Source organism: Tiliqua scincoides, chromosome 1 (assembly GCF_035046505.1).
Source record: "Tiliqua scincoides isolate rTilSci1 chromosome 1, rTilSci1.hap2, whole genome shotgun sequence".
Taxonomy (NCBI): domain Eukaryota; kingdom Metazoa; phylum Chordata; class Lepidosauria; order Squamata; family Scincidae; genus Tiliqua; species Tiliqua scincoides.
In genome coordinates this window covers 80,904,386-80,925,645 of record NC_089821.1, presented here as the reverse complement: position 1 = coordinate 80,925,645, position 21,260 = coordinate 80,904,386, and the positions used below count along the sequence as shown (strand labels likewise).

The 21,260-nt window shown below is 43.0% G+C and overlaps 1 protein-coding gene across 1 annotated transcript in view; it reads right to left on the bottom strand.

The window, feature by feature from the left end:
* Positions 1-21,260, bottom strand: part of LOC136645156 (kalirin) — a 250,046-nt gene that overhangs the window by 125,509 nt on the left and 103,277 nt on the right. The window contains exons 7-9 of the mRNA XM_066621402.1: positions 18,338-18,529; positions 11,184-11,315; positions 5,681-5,911 (exon numbers count right to left, since the gene is read on the bottom strand). Of these exons, the coding sequence (XP_066477499.1) occupies positions 5,681-5,911; positions 11,184-11,315; positions 18,338-18,529 (555 nt within the window). The remainder of the gene's footprint in view (positions 1-5,680; positions 5,912-11,183; positions 11,316-18,337; positions 18,530-21,260) is intronic.

Sequence of the window (21,260 nt, the reverse complement as noted above, 5' to 3'; positions counted from 1 at the left end):
TGGGGTGCAGGACTGCAGCGGCGCCAAAAATGGCTGCTACTGCATCCTGCGCTCTCCAGACAGCCGCCGCCAGCTCCTTGGGAGAAGGCGACTTTTGTCCCTTTCCCCCAGGTAAAGAGAGTAGCCCTGCAATGGAGCTACTCAATTCTACGCCAACCAAAATGTCTGTGGAGAATCAGGAGCCTCCATGATGGGTGGTGAGCCTGACACGGAGGCTCTGGATCCAGTGGAGCAGAGCTCTACCTGTCCTGCCTCCCTCCCTCCCCGCTCCCTCCCCTGGAACGCCTCCTCCCCATCCTCTCCTCGCCCTCCACCCCTCCCCCCTCCTCGGAATGCCTCCTACCCACCTTGCCTCCTACCCACCTCCCCACACGCCCCCACTTACCTCACTGCTGCTCGGCAATCTGCACGACTGCATAGTGATGGCACTCTGGCGGCCACCCAGCGCTAGCCCGCACTCACCCGGCAGTAGGGCTCACAAATGTGCCTTATGGCACGTTTCTGACAGTACACGCTGGCTTACCACTGTTCAGGATTGGGCAGTAAGTCTCCATTACTTATTTATTTTAATGTCACAGGATCCAATTCTATCCAACTTTCCAGCACTGATGCAGCTGTGCCAACAGGGTGTGCAATGCATCCTAGGGTGGGGGGAGCATCATGGAGGGTTCCTAAAGGTAAGAGAACATTTGTTTCCTTACCCTGGGACTGCATTGCACATGCATCAGTGCTGGAAAATAGCAGGTGTAGAAGTGATCATGGACAGCTAACTCAAATGAACTGCTCTCTTGGGTTCCTTTCTAACCCTTTTCCCTGGCTCTAGTTTCTCTGACTCTTCTTACTTGTACCTCCTCCTCTTGGATGCCATAACTCAGTGTAATCTCTTCCTTCTTCCTTGGGTAGTATGATACCCTCCAACTTGATCAATCATCCCTTACCACCTTATCTCCTCTTGCCTCTAGTCAATCTTGGTGCCAAGAAGTTATGGTATAATTCAGTGGCCGCCAAACTCATGACCACTGTGTCCGGGAAAAAGCAGTCCCTGTTTGGAGCAGTGCTTAGTGTTCCACCACGCGGCTCAAAAACAGTCCATCCAGTCTCTGCAGAGTAACGCCCTAGGCAGTCACATCTATACCCTACTGCCCCAACAAGCTTTGCACCCGGATTTCCAAGCAGACACAACTGTGCAGAGGGCTGCTCTGCAGAGATGGAGTGGAGAGACCCTGCAGAGGGTTGCTCTGCAGAGATCTGCCATGTTGCTTGTGAACAGTGCGGCAGAACAGTAAGTGCTGCTCACAGTGGGGACGGCTGTAGCGTTGTGCCATGTCCGGTCCGTGGGCTGTAGTTTGGCAGACACTGGTATAACCGATGGCCAGGGAATGTGTGAAGGTCTCTCCAAAAGACCAAGCAAGGACAGTTTGTGTTTCTGGAGCCTTACTCTTAACTTGAAGATTTCAAAATTCAAGCAAAGTGAGTTCTTAACTTAATCTTATACAACTTTCCTGTGTGGATGCAGATGCAATGCAACCCCAAAGTTAGGGAATAAATGTTCCCTTATTTTAAGGAGGCCTCCGTGATTGCCTCCCAGACCATAGGATGCAGCACACAACCTGTTGGCACAGCTGCAACAGTTCTGGAAAATTGAATGGGACTGGGCACTTTAACTGTATCAGAATCTTTCATCCTGCTCAGTCATCTTCTTTGGTCCACAACCACACATACAAACAAGCATATTCTCCTACATTCATCTAATGACTATTCCTATTCCAAACCAAAAATCCAAAATGACTAATAATATTTAGCGCAATGGATCTTCACTTTACAATGGTAATCCATTCCAGAGACATCATTGTATTGTGAAAATATTGTAATGCGTACCCAATAATGAATTGCTTTGGTAATTTGTTCCAAGAAGCTGAAGTCTCTGCTACAGAACTAAGCTATTTCCCTCTCTAAAAGGTGATGCTTACAATGAAAATATTTGTTGCATATAGAATGCTAAATAATTAAATTTAAAACATAAGAACTAAAACATTTTTAAAGATAAAAGCTGATGGAGCTACATTTTTATTTTTTTTTTCTTCACATTTTTATACCACCTTTCCTCCAAGGAGCTCAGGGCGGTGTACACAGCTGCTCCCCTCCTTTTGTCCTCACAACAACCCTGTGAGGTAGGTTAGGCTGAGAGAAAGTGAGTGGCCCAAGGTCACCCAGGAAGCTTCATGGCTGAGGGGGGATTTGAACCTGGATCTTCCAGGTCTAAGTCCACCTCCCAGACCACTACACCACCCTGGCTCTACTTTTTTTTTCCAAAAAAAAGTACTTTTTTTCCAAAAAAAGTTGTTTAAAATAGAGTGCAGGCTATAAACATTTAAAAAACAACAAAAACATTAACATTTACTTTAGATTGGAAAAGGCTACTTCTTAAAATCAATGGTAGTGTGGTGATGGAGTTGGTGCAGGTATTGCTGGGAAGAAGGATTTTAATTGAAATTTTCTACCTTCTGTGCTCTTTAGGGGCCATTGTTATGTTAAACATACTGCTGGGAGCTGAGAGCTGCCTTAAATGGTTTGCATTTACTGTACCTTCCTGCCTAAAACACCTAGGAGCTGAGAGTTATTGTACTTCAATGCCTTGCTCCTTCCCTCAAAGACAGAGAGCCACTGCTACAATTTAAACTCTGCTAGAAACTGAGAGCTGCTTGAAGGGTTTGCATTTACTGTAATTCACATCTCAAACTCGATAAGAGCAAAGACTACCACATTTCGAAATCTTCCATTTGCATTGCATTGCCCTTGCATTGTTCCTTCCCTCAAACACACAGAGCCACAACAGACATTAAACACACCACTTTTGTCTGAGACCTAAGCAGCATTCAGGACTTTCAAACATCCTATCCCACTTCCTAATCACAATCAACCTTCCTGGATCACTGGCACAGGTCAAAGTAGACCCATTCAAGCATCAGAGGTTAACCCTCTGTGAACAAATGTTCCCTTACCTGGAAGAGACCTCTGGACAGTGGTGATCTTGGCCCCGGTGCCATCTGGGGCCACAACAACAAACTGCCACTGTTCCACCTGCCGCGTTGCCACCCCCTTGCACTGCTCGCACATGCTGCCTACCATCCAGAAACCTTTGGAGGGTTAGAGAGGCAGCGCATGACCTCCCTAACCCACAGAAGGCCTTGTAAGGCTTTCAGAAGGCCAAAAAACATCACTTCTGGTTTTCGACTAAAAATTGGAAGTGACATTTTTAAGCCCTTAGAGCAATGGTTTCCAAACTTTTTGGCACCAGGGCCCACCTTTAAAAAAAGTTCCACTTTACCAGCTGCTCAAGCCTCTGTGGCTATAATGGTGATTGGGCAGCAGTGCTCTTTCCCAAGCAGCAGTTTGTTTAACCTTTGATGCACATAGCCTAATCTTCCTTGTTAATTTCACGGACCAACAAAAATTGGTGGTGAACCAACTGGTGGAACACAAACCCACAGTTTGGGTACTGTTGCTTTAGAAGGCCTTCTGAGAGCCAGGGATGATACGGAGCCAGGTTTTTATCTACGGAGATAAAAACACAGCTTCCTGTTTCCCTGAGAAACAAGGCCTTCTGAGGGTCAGGGAGGTCACATATGGCCTGTCCAGCCCTCAGAAGGCCACCACGTGGGAGGCAGTGGGCACAAGCAGTGGGGACAGCAGCATGGCTGGGGAGTGGTGCCACCCCCCCCCCCCGATGTGCCGCCCAGGGTCACTGGATACCATGGACCCTGGTGTCAGACCTTCGGTCTGAAAAGCTCCCTCACTGCGGCTATGGAACCAATAAAATGTCATTCAACAACTTCTAATTTTATTCCATGAGCAACACAGAGTTTGCTCATGCAGTTGCTGGTAAAGTTTCTTCTCCCAACAGAAATTAAATTGCATACATAATGAACAGAAAAAGAGAGTTCACTCTCAGTTTAGTTGCTGAGCCTTCTCCTTGCTGGGAAAGGAAGTGTTCTACAGCCAACTACCGTGTTTCCCCGAAAAGAAGACACTGTCTTATATTTTGGGGGGGCTCAAAAAAAAACACACTAGGTCTTATTTTTGGAGTAGGTGTTATTTTTTTTTAATGTACAACAATCCACAGTCATTCATGTACAAAAATATACCATACAAAAACATCCCCTCAGCACCCAGGAGGATGCCTGCCTGCCTGTCTACTCAGAAGTCAGTCCCTTTATAGTTAATGAGACTTACTCCCTGGAATGTGTGAAGAGCCTCAGAGCCCAGTAGGCAGGGTTGCCTCGCTTGCTACTTCCAGCCTCAGCTCCTCCTCAGCGTCCTCTGCCCAAGGCAGCACAGCAGGCGCTTTCTAGGTGGCGCGCGGGAGTACAGCATTCCCGGTCAGGTTGTCCGCCCGCCACGCCCGAGGACTCCTTCCGCCGTCCCATCCCTTATCACAACTAGGTCTTATTTTCAGGGTAGGTCTTATATTTCAGCAATTCTCAAAAAACACACTAGGTCTTATTTTCAGGGTAGGTCTTATTTTCGGAGAAACACAGTAACAGAGATGGAAGTGTGCAACGTTTTCCCATCTTAGGCAATGGGCTTCAAGGACATCATTCCCCAGCAGCAGCAGCAGCAGCAGGAGAAACAGACCAGCCAGCTAGAAACAGCAAGATGGTACACCTGTGTATGATTTGCTACTATCAGGGCCTTTTTTGCTAGCAGTCACAATTCAAGATTTGTCGTCAGATATGGGAATGAGAAATCAGCCATTTCATCAGAACCAATATGAAAGTACATAATGAGCTATGTAAAAGTGCTTAGGGCAAGTGGTGCATCATTGGATGCCTGAAGCCCACAATGAATACAGCCTGGATGCCCAGCTAATAATCAGAATGTTTTTATTTTTCTCCTGAAGTTCCTCCCTTTCCTTAATTAAGAGAGTGGAAAGAAAATAGTACAGTGGCCCCACCCGGGATACAGCCCTGGTATGTATGCTACACACACACACACACACACACACACACCCCTTATGAATGTAACCTGAGTTCTCTTTTTTGTATTTTGTCACGAAGTACCCGAACACTGGCTCTCAGGCTTCTACAGTCACTCACAAAGGCATAATGAGTTAAGATCAAGGTATAAAATATAAAATGAATGCACTGAAATTTCTTTAGCTCATTTTGGAGCTGTAGTATATACACTTCAAATACATCTGTGCCCCTGTTCTTGTATTTAAGGTAAAGGTAAAAACAATTTCAAATTCACTTTCTACACACTACTGATCATATACATATACATTTCTGGGATCAGCTGAATAATATCATAAGGACATAATTTACTTTACCCTTGCTGCTGATCTTTCCTGTTAACTGTCCTTCATGCACAGACGGGTTCTGATAACTAATTATCTGCTCACAAAAGCAACCTCTGAAATGATTTCCAACAGCTCCACTAAGATAGTTACTTAATCAATGGTGACATCTCACATTACAGGGCCCATGAAAGATTAGTATTAGATATGATGCTAGGTACAGTATTTCAATATATCAGCCTACACAGAATCAAGAGATAAAAGAGAGTTTTATGAGTTTTTCCAGGTGAGCCTTCAAACCAATTTTGGGTCTACAATGGACATAGCTTTCGGTGGAACCAATTATCTAAGCTTCAGTTTCACAAGCCTAAGAAATGGCATTACCTGCTGAACATCTTGTTGGAAAACACAAAGTTGAAGCCGCTGATGTAATCGGACCTTCCGGTGCTGCCAGATGCTCTCCAAGCGACGCTGGTGATGTAAGACTTCATGGACAACATCCAAAACTTGGTGAACAGCCTTGGAATAATTAGCTGTTGCAGTGAGAGATTCTGAATTCCCAGGGCTTAAGGGACGCTGTAGAACATCCAGTAAAGCCTTTCCATCCTGGCTTACCTACAAGATTAAAGGGGATGGTTGTGATGAAACTGCTTTACACACCACAAAAAAGATAATATATCATAAAAATTGGATCACTTTTTTGTGCCCCTGAAGAACGTGGGTGGGACTATTGTGATATTTTCCTGTATTTCCCTTGGTATATTTCTGTGTGTTCTTCATGGTTTCAGGCATTTTCACCAGCAGCTCAGATGCAAATGATAGAATTTTGCCAGACAGCCCTGGGAGGAGAAAATGCAGAACTGATTCAGAGCAGCTAGGACTAGCCAAATTGGTTCGGCAAGTTCCAAGGGGATGAGATGGAGTGACCAGATAGTTGACTCTCCTCCAATCAGAGAGACAGTAGATGTCATTCCAGCCAAGGAAGAAAACAACTTCCTAGCCAGAAGCTATCTCGCTCTCTCTTCCTCCAGCCACCCAGGGCTCCATGCCAGAGAGCCCACCAGCACCCATGGAAAATGTGAGGGGAGGTTGGCCGGTGGTCAGGTAAAATAAAATAGGAACTTGATTTAGCTAGAGAACTATCAGCTTTGTGTTATTTTAGTGTTTGTCTAAACCTCAGGTGTTTGCAAATTGTTTAAAGTTTATTTGGAATTCATGGCAAAAGCTCTGAGTATGTGTAAGATTATGCAAAACATCAGTGCCATCTGCTGGCAGTTGGAATTACTGCATCATATTTTATTTTTCTCGAACCCTTTCTTCCAAGCCATTTAACCTTTCTGTAGTTTTCCTTTCCTGAATTAGGTTTTCAATAAAATGTTTATGTTTAACCCTGAGTCTGCCTGATTCCTAGTATGGAATGTACAGTGGATTATCATGTCTCCTTGTCCTGCAGGCGCTACTGAGAGAGTGATTTTGATTGAAACTCCTGAGGTTCACTATTGTTTTAGAGTGGGAGGTGGGGTGCGGTGGTTCTGTGCCAGGAGAACCTCTGGCTCCTGGGATGATGGCAATGGATTCATTCTACCAAGACTTTTCCCCATTCAGCTGAAAGTCCAAATGGTTGTGAAGGCAGCAGGAAGGGAGTGAGTGTGTTAACCACTAGGCGCTAATGTCCTGAATCAGCCTGCAGCTGTTGACAGGCCCTACCTAGACCCTTGACAACTACAAACTCAGAAGAGGATGTTTCATTTCTAAGGTTCAGGCATTAAATTCATAGATATACCGTAGACACTTGCCTATAAGGCAAAAAATTTCTTCCCAGAAAAGCAGCCTGAATCATTGCCCCGCCTTATCTCCGGGGCAGGCAAGCAGCAAGGGTGGGGGGGGAGGCGAGTGAGCCAGCCAATCACTATTATGGGAGGGAGGGAGCAAGTGATCTTCTGCTGAGAGGAAGCTGTGCAGGCTGGGGTGCTGCTGAGCGTTTGCAGCTGCCTGCGGGTGTGGTGCGGGTGTGCTCCATGTGCTCCTTCAGGCTGTTGCCCAGCTGCAGAAGCTCCACGGGCAGGGCAGGGCAGGGCAGGGCAGGGCAATTGCCACTGCAGCCACCAGCAGCTGCCCTCGCTCAGCACCAGCGCCCACGGAGGCATCTCTGGTGCAGCACCCAAGACAGAGCAGGAGCAATGAATTGTGTGTGGGAGGGGCCATCTGAGCGAGGGAGAAGCAGTCATTTGAAACAGCTGAGTCCATCTCCTCTTTCCTTTTTGTTCCCCCTTCCCCCCTTCCTACTGTATTTAAACTTCAAACACTCCATTGGAAAGCCCAACTTGCTAACCCCCTTCCCATCTCCCCACAGGTGAAGTTGGACAGGGTGGGGAAGGGGGGAGAGTGATCTTTTTAAAGAGAGGGAGAGAGAGAGAGGCAGCCTGCAGAAGGCTGTACCTTTGTTTCTCAAGCCATTGAAAGGGTTAAGTCCATCTCCTCTTTCCTTCTTTTTTTTGCCCCTCCCCCTTATTGAATCCAAACTTTAAACTCTCTGTTTCGAAGCTGAGGCTTGCTAGCCCCTCTCCCCATAATCATTCACCACTGATGAAGTTGTACTGGGGGGGAGAGGAAGAGTTAATTTTTATAAAAGGAAAAGTTTGTGTGCGTGAGTGTGTGTGAGAGACAGCACTTAAAACAGTTAAGGCTACAATCCTAGCCTCACTTTCATGGGAGTAAGCCCCACTAACTATTAAGGGACTTGCTTCTGAGTAGGCATGCCTAGGATTGGGCTCCCAGTCTATCCCCTCCTCTTGCTTTCCTCTCCACCTCTCCCCTTACTGTATACAGTCACACTTCAGTCTCTCCTTTGCAAAACGTTTTGCAAACCTCCTTGCTAACCTCATTTCCCCCTATCCTCACCAATGAAGTTAGACTGGAGGGGAAAAGTCCCTGCATTTGTGTATGTGGGGGGAAGCATCTGTGAGAAAGAGAGAAGCAATCTCCCTGTGTGTGTGTGTCCTTTTCACTGGAAGAGTCCTGGAGACCTTGCAAATACACAGGAAAAGCAGAGAGTAGAAGTTAAAGTAGAATTATTCTGCAGCAACAGGTATTTTAGCCAGAGGTCTTAGCTGCATGCTGGCAGGAGCTAGGAAGCACTTGCAACAGCTGCTTATGTAGTAAGCTTTTAGGAGAGCATGCTTGCTTCTGCAGTATCCCCCTGCCAGGACCTCCACACGAGGCCCGGAGGCGCAGGTGCCCTTCCTCCACAGAGGGTCTACTTCCAAGTAAATCAGGTGCAACTATGTGCAGCTGCACTTGCTCAGTCACTCCTTGTTGCTTGTCTCTCTACTGTGAACTGAATTGCACACTCCCAGTTGTGTGTTGTGTGTTCTACGGAGAGCCTTTGGCTTAAGGCACCAGGCACTTTAAAGGAGGATTTCATTAATGGTTCTACTCGTATGCTGTTTCCAGTATACTAAGAGCCCAATCCTAGGCTTGTCTACTCAGAAGTAAGTCCCATTAAAGTCAATGAGGCTTACTCCCAGGAAAGTGTGGATGGGATTGTGGCCTTACTCTGATAGTGTTTACAAATGGTTGTTGAGAGAACAATTAAAAAAATTAGTGAATAAAAATGTATCTTATGATCTATGAGATAGATCATAGTTTTTAATAAATTAGACATAGTATAGCAAAAACAGTATACATCGTATACATAGTATAGCAAAAACAGTATTAAAAATAGTGTATGTATGTATGTATAGATGTATACATACTATGTATATACACTGTGTTTTTAATAAATTAGTGACTGTACTGAATAGTGCTGAATATTAGGTAACAATTACTGGGAGGTTATTTTTCAGGATCTGGCCCTGGGTAAAATCAGACAAAATTATAGTCAGACACCTCCCTAAGTTAAACCCCCGACTTATCCGAGGGTCACAGCAAATTCCATGATTTGGGGCTCAAAACCTGCCCTCATCTTATCTGTGAGATCGACTTATAGGCAAGTATCTGCAGTGAGTTCCATTTTTTGAAAAAGAGACATTTTCCAATTTTTTTAACTGGCCTGTAGGACAGTGTGTTCTAATGATTACATAGTTTTTACCAATTTTTGGTAAAGGGATTTTGCTCTTGATTCATTATAGTGCTACAATCAGGTACCAAAGAATATACTTGAAAACATTTTCCTTCAAACCTGTAATGAACATGTACCACAAATTAGAACCTAAGTACTTTGCTATACACCGTATGTATTATTCACTTTGAAAAACACTGTGGGAATCCACACTTGGTTTAATTGCTTTTCTTTAGCTTAAGGAAAATGTTCTTATGACAATGTATTTGTTATAGATATTACAGTAACACTAAGGAGAAAAAAAAAAACATAAATTATCTGCATCCTGAAAGTCTCTATCAAAGAATGAATGGGTTTTGAAAGAAACTAATTGTTCAAAAGTAAGAAGGGCAGCTGCCATTGAAGCCCTCCAGTGGCTCCCTTTAGGAATTAAAAATAAGCTTCTTTCATGTGAGTACTTTGCATTTTTCAAGGATTTTTCAAGGTCACAATGCAGTTGAGAACTGGATGTGGTGAAGTAAAAAAGAGCATTAGAGTACAATGAAGGTGAGCTACAGGCAGGAAGGGTGAGAGTTTCCTGCTTAGAGTGGTGAGCAAGTCTGACATGCAGGATTTACAGACTCTAAGGACTACTGCCTCTTCCATTCCGGCCTGCAAAATGCTTTCTTTGTACGTGTGGCTAAACTCAATGTAGTTCCTTTCTCCAGCCATTGCTGTATATAGGTGAACAGGCATAATCCAGTCACTTAGGTTGCCAGCTCAAGATCTACCGCAGGCTCAAGTCTTGAAATGGGGAGATAAGGAAGTTGCATGCGTTTGAAGAGATGTCTTCTTTCCTTCTTGTAGAGTTTCCTTGTAAAGTGCCAACACATCCTTATCTTTTATGTTAAAAACTAAAGCCACATTTTCCTAGTCTTCATGGACATATAACAACACTGACAGGATTTTCAGAGATTATCAGATTCCCACAGCATGGCTCTTGTCCTCTGTTTCCTACTTCCCCCAACAAATTCAATATCTCCCTCTCTGTTTTTAATGCCAGTGTTTTTTCAAACTGCAAAATCTATAAACATCTGATAAAGTTATAGTCAATATAAATAGATAATATATGAACATTAATGCTGGTTAATTAATTTGCGTAAAATGCTTTGAGCACAGAACTCCAGCATCACACACACAGTGATCACACACCCTTGTTGGTTATGGGCTCAAAGTGCAATTATATTAAACTGCAGTGCAAAACTATCATAAAATTCAAAACAATAGATCACAGTGGTGGATCTCTGATACATCGCACAAAGGTTGCAAACCACAGTTTTTCCCAGGGTTTTTGGTTGCGGACAGCTAGGATCACCAGGATGCTACATGGATGATGTGACTGATTCAAAGAAGCCAGTTCAGATCATCATCCTTCATTTATTTCATCAGAGATTGGAATTCAAGCTGGGCACAAGAAATTCCTAAACATCACGTCCATCACTTGATTTACTTCATTATACAAAGTTTGCTTCTCTCCTTAGAATAGATCTTACACAGTGTTACGACTATCATACTGTGCTCGGATTCTATTCCAGATTCACTTAACTGCTTTCAGGAACTCGTGGCCTGGTGCTGCATGAACAACATAATCTTATGAAAGTTTATTCAGAAGTAAAGTCCACCAGGTGCAATGGGTCTGCTCCCAATGGAGCTGCACAGAAGAAGACCCTTGGTATCTAAATACCCCTAATAACTCCTCAGCACCCCAAATGCATATTCCAACAATCTCTATTGATTATCGCTGTGTATCTGCTAGCAATGATTCAGGTCTCTGCTGAAAAAACTCACCTCGGTGTAGGCCTGGGTGACCTGTTCGTATAGAGACTGATGGTGATGGATGGCCAGTTCCAGGTCTTGCATTTCCGATGGGAGGCCTCCTTCACTGCACATTTTACACCAAGCATCCACACCGGAGAGGAACTGAAAGAGGAAATTCGAAAAAGATATCAATGGGATATAAAAACTGACGGGGGGGGGGCTTCAAAAAAATTTGTATTTTGAAGTATTACATATCATAGCACAGTAATGTAACAGTTAGTCCAGTCCCCAGCACTCCAAAAGAAGAGCATCCCCTTCCAAATAGAAACCAGATTTCAAATATGCACAACTAGTTTCATGCCCCCAAGGGGGCGCTGGACTTTTGTTTCTCAGTTAGAGCCACCACCATTACTACATGGCGAATCCTTGTTCATTATTCCTTTAGTTTCAAAATCACTCTGCAATAATAGTACAGAGGGAACTGCTATTAAACAAAAAAAAATCTTAACACTACTGAGCTCACCTAACCTGTCAAGCATACCTCACATTGCTCTTCAGATCCTGACACAAAAAGGCACAGAACACAATGGAGAGTGAGAGTATTCCGCTGAACTGAATACAATACATGCAATTTACTACAAGTAAAGCAAGTTGCAAGTTCCTGTCCCTCCTCCCCACTCCTCCAGTCTTAAATGCAAAAGAAAGAGAGTTAGTTTCTGCTTTTACTTTCAGAACAAAGCCCAGCTCTCTGTGACATATGAACTTGGAGAATTATGATTTGTTTACTGATTACCCTGAGAACAAGCCCAGATATTAAACCAGAATATTAAACCAGGATAAAACCATGCAACAAACCAGGTTCCTCAGTTTAACATAGAACTGCAGGTTGTTTTAAAGTAAATGCTTTCACTTTTGTGAAACTAGAGAAGAGCACAGAAGACATGCATCCTTTAGCATAACAACTTTTGCCCTGATCCTATCCCTTCCCTTTTCCACTGATGCAGCCACAATGCCAGAGCACACACTATATCCTGCAGAGGGGGCAGTCCTGGAGGTCTTCTCTGGATAAGCCTCCAGTGCCATGACGGGTCTGCGCAAGTCTGTGTGGACCTGGGAAGGTAGATCAAGGCCTGGAAGGCAGTTGGACATCTGTGGTGCCACTGCTGCCAGTACTGTCCCCTCTCTTCCCAATTCCACCCACTCTCTGCTCCATTTCACCTCTCCCTGCCTCCCTCCCAGTCTCCAGGCTAACATACTGGCAGTGGGGGTCATGACTCAGCTGGTGTGCTTGCAGTGACAGACCAGCTCCTCCCAATGGTGGGTTTGCAACCATTGTAAAGTGACTAATGCCATTGGTACACAAGTTCCAGTGGCATAAGGGCACCATAAGACTGGGTTATTTGTGAGTAGGTTCGGCTGAAATAGACAGACCTTGACTAGCCAAGAATCACTACTAAGTTTTGTGACTAAGTAGGGATTTGAACACAAGTCTCAGTGTTTCCACTGTTCGAACTACACCACATTGGCTCTCAGCAAGAAGTCACTTATAGGTATAAGTCCAAGAGACTTAGGGCCCAATACTATCCCATTTTCCAGAACCGACACAGCCATTCCAACAGGATGTACACTGCATCTTGCAGTCACGGAGCAGTCACAGAAGCAGTCATGGAGGCTTCCTCAGGGTAAGGGAATCTTTGCTCCATTACCTCAGGGCTGCATCAGTGCTGGAAAGTTGTATAGGACTGAGCCCTTAATAAGTTTACCATGACCATTCATTCTCTGTACATGCAGTACTAGATCTGTTGCTTGCTTGTTTGTTTGTTCAAGTGGAACGTGCCACAGTGATGCTCCTCTCAACATGCTCTTATCATTGGCTAATAATGTGCACACTTAAGACCAAGGGACCTCATTATTCCTTGCTAATTTCCACATTTCTCTCAGTCTTTTTGTTAAATTATCTCTAGTTCACTCTGTTAAGCTTAAGAAGCTTAAAAGTCCATCAATAAAAAGAACGGCTAATTATACAGGGACTACACTGCCTCATTTTGGTAGCACAGAAAACACCTCTGCAGTCCCAGCTTTACACACTTTTGAAGAGTTCTGCCTATGCCTTACTAGCAGAATGTTTGCTTTGAGTACTGTACCCAGGGAGACTTACTAATGCAACTCTTTCTGCCCCAAACCTACCCGCTGTTAGCATGCTGCTTTTTAAAATCAAGAACTGTGGGCCTAGAATTGATATAAAGGTTGTTTTGTTTAACCTAATTGCACTACATCACATCCCCATTTTGGAGCAGAATCCTTTTCAACTGAAACAAACTGGCACATTTTAGGACATGCATGTAAGACTAAAGCCTAGGGATTTGTATTTTTTAATTCTACATTTTTAAAGCATTTTTAGCATTAAAATCCACCACCAACATCCCACAAAACAAATTTAAATAAATCTACCCACTCAGAAGTTTATATCTGAGCTGGTCCTTTCTTCATTAAAATGTGAACTTGGGTATGCATTTAACAAGGTTAAAGATCCTAAAGAAGGACAGTGCCTCTTTATCTGAGCAGGGCAGAAGCTAAGTTCACTGAACTCCAGGAAAGTCATGTTTCCACAGTATGACTTGAGCAGATAATGTTGATCTCCTCTTGGGTCAGGGCTGAAGCCAGGTTGCTTCTAGGTCATTCTTAAAACGAAATTATTCTGCATCCATTGCCTTCTGACTGACATAAACTGCCTTAGAAATAACCCAGATCACCCTTGGCCACTGGACAGAATAGAGTGAAATGCTTGGAGGTACTGTATAAATGGGAAAAAGGCAGATCCCTGTGTCACAAGTCCAAATAAACTGCAGCTCTTGCAGTTTGTGAACAGACTCAAAGTGGGGAGCAAGATATGAAAGACCACCTACCCTGCCACAGTTTTGCCCGCCCCCACCATACTGTTAATAAAAAATTTTTTACAACCCCTTCTCCATTTGGTCACAAACTTAGACGTGTTTAAGCACACATCTACGTTTGGCCTCAAAGTGCATGAGAGAAAAACATATCTGGAAAAGGACAATATTACTATGAAGACAAAAGGGCAACTTGATGGGATCCATTAGCAACCAAAATGCTAGGACTTCAATGCTAGGAGTAGTTAACAAGCGAACAAGTACCTCTGCATTCAGTGGACTAACATCTGTGTAAACATGCCATACTCCTCACTGAATATGTTAAACAGACTCCATTCTAGGGGAATCATCTTCTGGGAATTACTGTTTGGCTCCCACCTCAATTTTCATAGCATACAAGAGAGTTTGGTTTTCTAAATTATAAGCTGATGAGTCAAGAGGATATCTCACTGGAAGCACTTGCACAAACTGCATGTTTCAGTCCCAGCTGATGGAGCTGCAAGTCCATTCTGCCGGCTCTCATATCATTGTTCCCTCAGGCATTTGGAGTTTACTGGCACAGCATCAATACTCTCCTCCCACTAATGTCTCTCTTATTCTGAGTAGCAACTTCTATTCAGCTCCCCTCCTTCCAATTCTTGACTGTTCAATTCAGAGGAATTCTGGTAATTGTCCAGCAGCCTTTCTTTCAAGAACTGCCAAGAAAAGGATTCTGTATCTTTTAGTTGCTGTCTTACAGTTTGGGGTGTGAGGGAGAATTTAAAAACTAGTGATGCCAATGTGGCAAATGTGCTTTAATACAGCTGGCCTAATCCAGCCTAAATGGCTTTGGCCTGCCTATCTAAGGTATGGCTTCCTCCCAGTGTGCCCGCCTGATCTTGATGGATGTGCCTGTACCCAACATCTAGTGCCTTTCTCTCACACTCTACTAGAAACAGAAGCCCACACAGTTGCACAAGCAAGAGTGAAAATTCCATCACTGGCAGCACTGAGACCAGGTGCAACCTGCACCCACTCTGCTAGCGCTGAAATTGTCACTGCAGTGCACATTGGGGTGGGTGGGACTGGCAGGTCTGCAAAGAGGCCCAGTGCATACTGTGGAAGTTACAGAGCCCCATGGACACTGCATTAAACAGTTCCATGTGGGAACTCATGCCTCCACAACAAGCTATTTGTATGGAGAATGTCACCATGATAGTTGGTGATATTTTCTCAGGGCCAATATCTGTATTTATTTTCAGACTTGACTGTGATGGCATGGAAATGGGAAAGGCAAGATATAAATCTTTTAAATAAATTTAAAAGAGCAAATTTTTTAAATTCATTTTAAATTTAAATTTATTTATTTTAAATTTAAATTTTAAATTTAAAAGGGCAGGAGGTCTGGTCTAGAGGGTAGAGCCTCCATTTGCCTGAAGATAGCATCCACAAGGTCGCCAGTTCGAGGCCACCGGCACCGTGCGACCTTGAAGCAGCTCACAAGCTGAAGCTGAGCTATTCCATCTGCTCTGAGCGTGGGAGGATGGAGGCCAGAATGTGAAACCAGATCAGAATGAAACATCTGAATGTTGTGGTTCTTGAAAGATAGAACCTTCTGTCAATTGTAAAAATTCCTACAGGGATTTAAGTAAGCCTGCCTATGTAAACCGCCTTGAATAAAGACCAAGAAAGGCGGTATATAAATACCTGTATTATTATTATTATTATTATTATTATTATTATTATTATTATTATTATTATTATTATTATTATTATTAAATAAAATAAATACTGCTCCAATGGGATGTAGAACTGCTCCAAACAAGCTACTTATCACATGAGAAGAAGCACAATGTGGAGAATTTTTAAGCAGTTTTCACATAGTAGCTGTACAGTTCAGGCTGCCCCTCATTTTATCGTGCCAGAATCGTAACTTAAAACATGAGATGCACAATGAACTGCTAAATGGGCCAATAAGCTCTCTTTAAAGGTATTGTCTTCTTATATTTAGTATGGGGAGAGCAACTATTCCTATTCTATCCAGGAAAGCATCTTTTTCAGTGGCTGTTTGCTATTGTGTTGCACCTTTCTAGACTGCGAGCCCTCTGAGGTCAGGAAACTATTTTTTTAGTTATGTAAACTGCCTTGAGAAATTTTTGGATTTAAAGCAGCATATAAATATTCTTAATGATAACATTAATAATAATGAGAGAGTGTGGTCAGAGTTGGATGGGACTATGAAAGAACCTCTGTATGCTGCCTTGAGTTCCATCATCAAAAAAAAGATGAAACATAAATAAAGATCCATTAATAATTTCTTCTGGTTAACTGACAAACACTTTTTACCTTATTTACATTAATTTAATTAATTGCTTGTGAGATAGGAATGGCTCTACAAACCACTTAGGCCCAAATGCTAACCAAATTTCCCACACTGACACAGTTATGCAATGGGGCATGCGCTGCATCCTGCAGTTGGATGGCAGTCACAGACATCTCCTCATGAGAAGGGAATTTTGATCCCTTATTTTGGAGCTACACTGACCTTTACCTGGGTGCTGGAAAGCTGGTTAGGATTGCGCCCTTATTTGTATAACACACTAATGCATGAACTTAAGTTTGACCTGTGATAAGGAACGCAATAAAAGGTTAGGTTGTGCAGCATTTTTCTTCCATTTTCATGCACCAGCTGAAATGGTTGTAGGTTTCAGCCTAAAGCTATGGGATTTCATGCAAATAATTAACATGTCCAACTTGGCCCCAGAACTGAATCTTGAATCCTACTTATAAAGGCTCATTCAAGGAGAGGAGAGGAAAGGTGGCAAAACAACACAAAAGAACGTGCCGGACTTTTCAGAGTAAAAGATTGCCAAACTTTTACAAGGTTGGCATAAAGGAATGCAGACTGTACACTGCAAAAATTAAAGAGAATGGGAGGGAAGGGCAAGGAGCATTCCTGGCAGAATCAGATAAACTAGTTAAAAAATTAATATCTGGAATAAAGATTCATCAAAAAGTACACATCGCTAGGTTTTTTTTAAAAAAGCATCCAAACTTTTATTGGTCAGAATATAGAAGAACCAGAAAATTGTCTTTTTCACTGGTTTACACAAAATAGGCATGTGTCTGGAAAAGAAAAGAAATCGCCAATGGAAACAACTAAGAAAAGAAAAGCAAGCAAGAAATGAACCACAAAGGGCGCAATCCTAACCAACTTTCCAGCACTGGCTGCATCCTGCAGTTGGGGGGCAGTCACTTAGGCCTGGTCAAGGTAAGCAACGTTTGTTCCCTTACCTTGGAATTGCATTGCCCTTACTTAAGTGCTGGAAAATTGGTTAGGATTGCACCCTAACTGATGAACAGTCCATATATATCGTGCATTGCACCAAGAAATCTGAGAGCAGTGGCACAGAGCTTCAATTCAGGCATAGGGGATGTGAGATAGGGAACATTCATAAGAGCCTACCCTAGAATGCTTAAGATATAGAATGCATGGTGTGAAGAAAGTAGACAGAGGTTTCTCCAGCCCCCCTCCCAAGAGAACATAATCAGCAGTATTTTCAGGGCAGTAGAAAGAACCTTAACCTAAGGAATTCAATGCAACCAAGTGTGGTGATAGCCACTAGCTTAGATTACTTTAAAAGAGGTTAAACAATTTCAGGAGGATAGGTCTATCAATAACCATTATTGACCAAGATGGCAACATGGAACCCACATATATCTCATGGAACCCAGAGATAGCATGCCGCTGAACCATTTGCAGGGGCAGAGGAAAAACAGGTGAATGCTATTGCCTACATGCTCTGCTTACGGGCTTCATGGAAGGATTTGTTTGGCCACTATGGGAAACAGGATTCTGGGCTGTCAGTCTGATCCAGCAGGGGCTCTTCTTATGTATGTCAGCAGACTTCTGCAATAAAAGCTACTTTCAATTCTCATGCCTATATTGTTCTCAGAGTATACATTATGGATGCCTCATTTTTTCCTTAGAAAGACTAGGGTTGGGTCTAAACAACAACGGCTTATTTCGTTCCTTATTGATTTATTTCTATTTATTCCTATAGTGTTCTTTGTGAATCTATGGTGCACACTGCAAGGAATTGCATAGGTACAATGGATCCAACTAGGGACAACTAGCAAGCTACAGAACATATTTGCTGACCTGATCTATCCATTCCCATTTGCAACATATTACCAACAAAAGGGCCAAGCCATACAAATTGTAATAATGGTGCTGATAATCACCTAAACCAGACCAAGACCCAAATCCACCCTTACTCCAGAGCTTCATCCAACCCATTAAAAATTACATACCTGTTCAGCCTTCTGGTGAAAGACAGCAGACATGGCCAAGATTGTGCTACGCTCGTCCAGTGCTGCAGCAAAGCTCTTCCACTCTTGGTCTAGCTGGGTGGAGATCTGCTTAATTTGTTGAGAAGCATAATGACCAGCCTCTGAAAGCCTGGATGCGACCGACATAATGCGATTGATATTCACGTAGGCATTCTAGAAAGGCAAATTAGATAAGGTGAGAACTAAAGCCCTTTCTATTCTTCTTCAAATGAGAGTTAAATGACAGAATCATGTTGCGGTTGTAGACGGACAGGCACAGGGCATAGCACTTAGCAACTAGCTCTCACTTCCAGCCTCTCTCATCCTGAAGTGTAGTTTAAAATGGGATGGTAATTCCTGCTGCCACCACCCAAGTCCAGAGAGGCCAGACAGAAGGCTGCTTTGGGGGACCACCCTACTAGAATGAAGAGCTTGAAAGTCAGACAGTAGTGAAGCCCGGGTGGGAAGACAGAGCAACAATTGCCAAAACAATAACAGTAAAAAGAGTTTGGGTGTGTTTTTTTTTCCCTCTGCAAGGACAATGAACATCAAAACATATGGGTAAAGTAAAAAGCAAAGATAAGGTACAGTATTTACGGGAGCACAGAATGACAAAGGAAATTTCAGAAGGATGCATTAATGCAGTGAATGGCTAGAGGGCAGCCCCAGGTGCCAGGCTATAGGGGGTGACACTCCAAGATATTTAAACTTCTTGTTCAAGAAGAAAACTTATTTCTTTTAAACTTATTTTTCAAATGTTTGTTGGTATGATTACATATAGGAAGTTACAAAGTTATATATAAATATACAAGCATAAATATACAGACTTACAAAGTAGGTACAGGCGGCCCTCATTTATCAATGAATGTTCCATTTCCTCATTATCTGCGGGGGTTGAGAACCCGCAGTCTTTGCCCCCCCCCAACCCAACTGGAGTCAGGTCTGTAGGCTCTTCTGAAGCCCGCAGAGGCCACATGCGTCCACCTGCGGCCTATGCCGCCTGGAGCCGTATAAATAGGGATATTTCAATGTGGTTCGTTTCATTGCATTCTGCATACAATTCCACATCAAATGACACGTAACATGATGGTATTCAACAAAAACCAAAATTTTGGCCAGTACTAGTGGTATCACCATTCTGTGCACAACCCAGTGTGGCCTACACCCCCCTAGCACCACCACTGAACTGGACCCAACAATTGGAGAAACTCTAATAAAGAACAACTCATTCTCACACAATCTCCTCAAGAGCCCAATTCCCAAAGTCTTTACCAAACTAACTGCAGACTTTATGGAAGTGCATATTGTCTAAGCTTAAGATAAAAAATATAGTGTATGGAAATGATAAATATTAAGATCATATTTCAGAAATAAGAAATAAATCCCCTGGGGGCTGGGGATAAGAATAGGCCCTCAGTTTGGCTGTACTTGTCATAAGAGGCGACTAAACAGCCACCGGGTAGATGGGACTCGTTAGCCTGGAAAGGCAGCTCATCTGAGAGAAAGAAAACTCTGATCCCAAACCTCCACTGCCTTGTGGCTACATCCAGGTATGGAAAAGGCTTCAGGAGTCAACCTCGAGGCAAATTCCGGAGCCGGAATCCCTGAGGCAGTTCATGGCTGAACACAGTCACATTCTGGCAACTCCTGCGACGCCGCAGGAACCAACCGTATTGGCTTCTGCCTTTCCATTAGACCATTTCAGCCACGTGGAGAGGGGGGATTTGCTGCATGGGAAACAGTCTATCCTCCATATCTACTTTACCCAGGCTTCTCACACTGGAGAGGACACTCTGTTCTAGAACCACTTTTCAGAGTGTGATACCATAGTCTTCCAAGACTGAAAGATGCCAGTGTATGTATGTATTTCAGAAAGATGTCATTAGTGCGTAATTGCAATGTGTTTTTATGCATTTGTAACTCTGGGGAGAGAATGCAACTTGCCCTAGTTTTAAACAATTTGTTCCTTGACAACGGGTGGGCTGCTCTCGCCATGTTGGAAAACAGTTTTGCAAGCTTCTCTGAAGTCATGACTCACCCTTCCAAGGGGTCACATACAACATATAAAACCATTTTGATGAAGCAGTTATGAACAGCTTCAATTAGAAAAAGCAGCATGTGCACTGTTCTATTCAAATATAAATTGGCAATCAGTGTGATTTGTATTCATTTAAACAGGACAATGAAACTTAGTTTAGAAACCTAATGAAAGTAATGAGATCACCAAATATACTTTAAAGTCAGTTTTCCCCTTTAATGAGACGTATTAACAGAAAAGCATAAATACTGCACAGTTGTAATAAAAGAATTTTGTGTTCGGAAATAAATTTTTTTAAAAACCAGATTGCTCTATATAAATAAAGTTACTGCAAATCTTTAGGGTGCATAGTGCTAAATAATATTTATTCAACATAACATTTGAAATACATTTTCATTATATTCAGTGGAGACAAAAGCAGAGATAATGATTTCTTGAATGATCCAAGGAAGGTCACAGAGATATTAATGCATTTACATCTTTAGCAATAATATCCACATGGGAAAAGGTTGGATTTATTGGGAAAAGGCTGGAACAGGGGTACACCAGGCTGTGAAGTGTGGAAACAACTTTCTATCCAGAAATCTATCCTTCTATCCAGAAATCCAGGTTCTAGGATGAGAGCATTTCTCTACATGTTATCATCAGCATCATTTTCTGCTCCGTCTGACTTCTGGATTAATTTGGAAAATATCTATATATACTTTGGGGCTAATCCTATGCCCTGCCAGTTCACAGCATGCAGAGACGCCAATAGAGCTGGCATGTTATGGTGGGCGGCCACCAGAAGGCTCATGAGAGGTAAATAAAAATCATTTTTACTAACCTCTCCATAGGCCATCAATGGGTCTCCTCTGGCTATCTTGC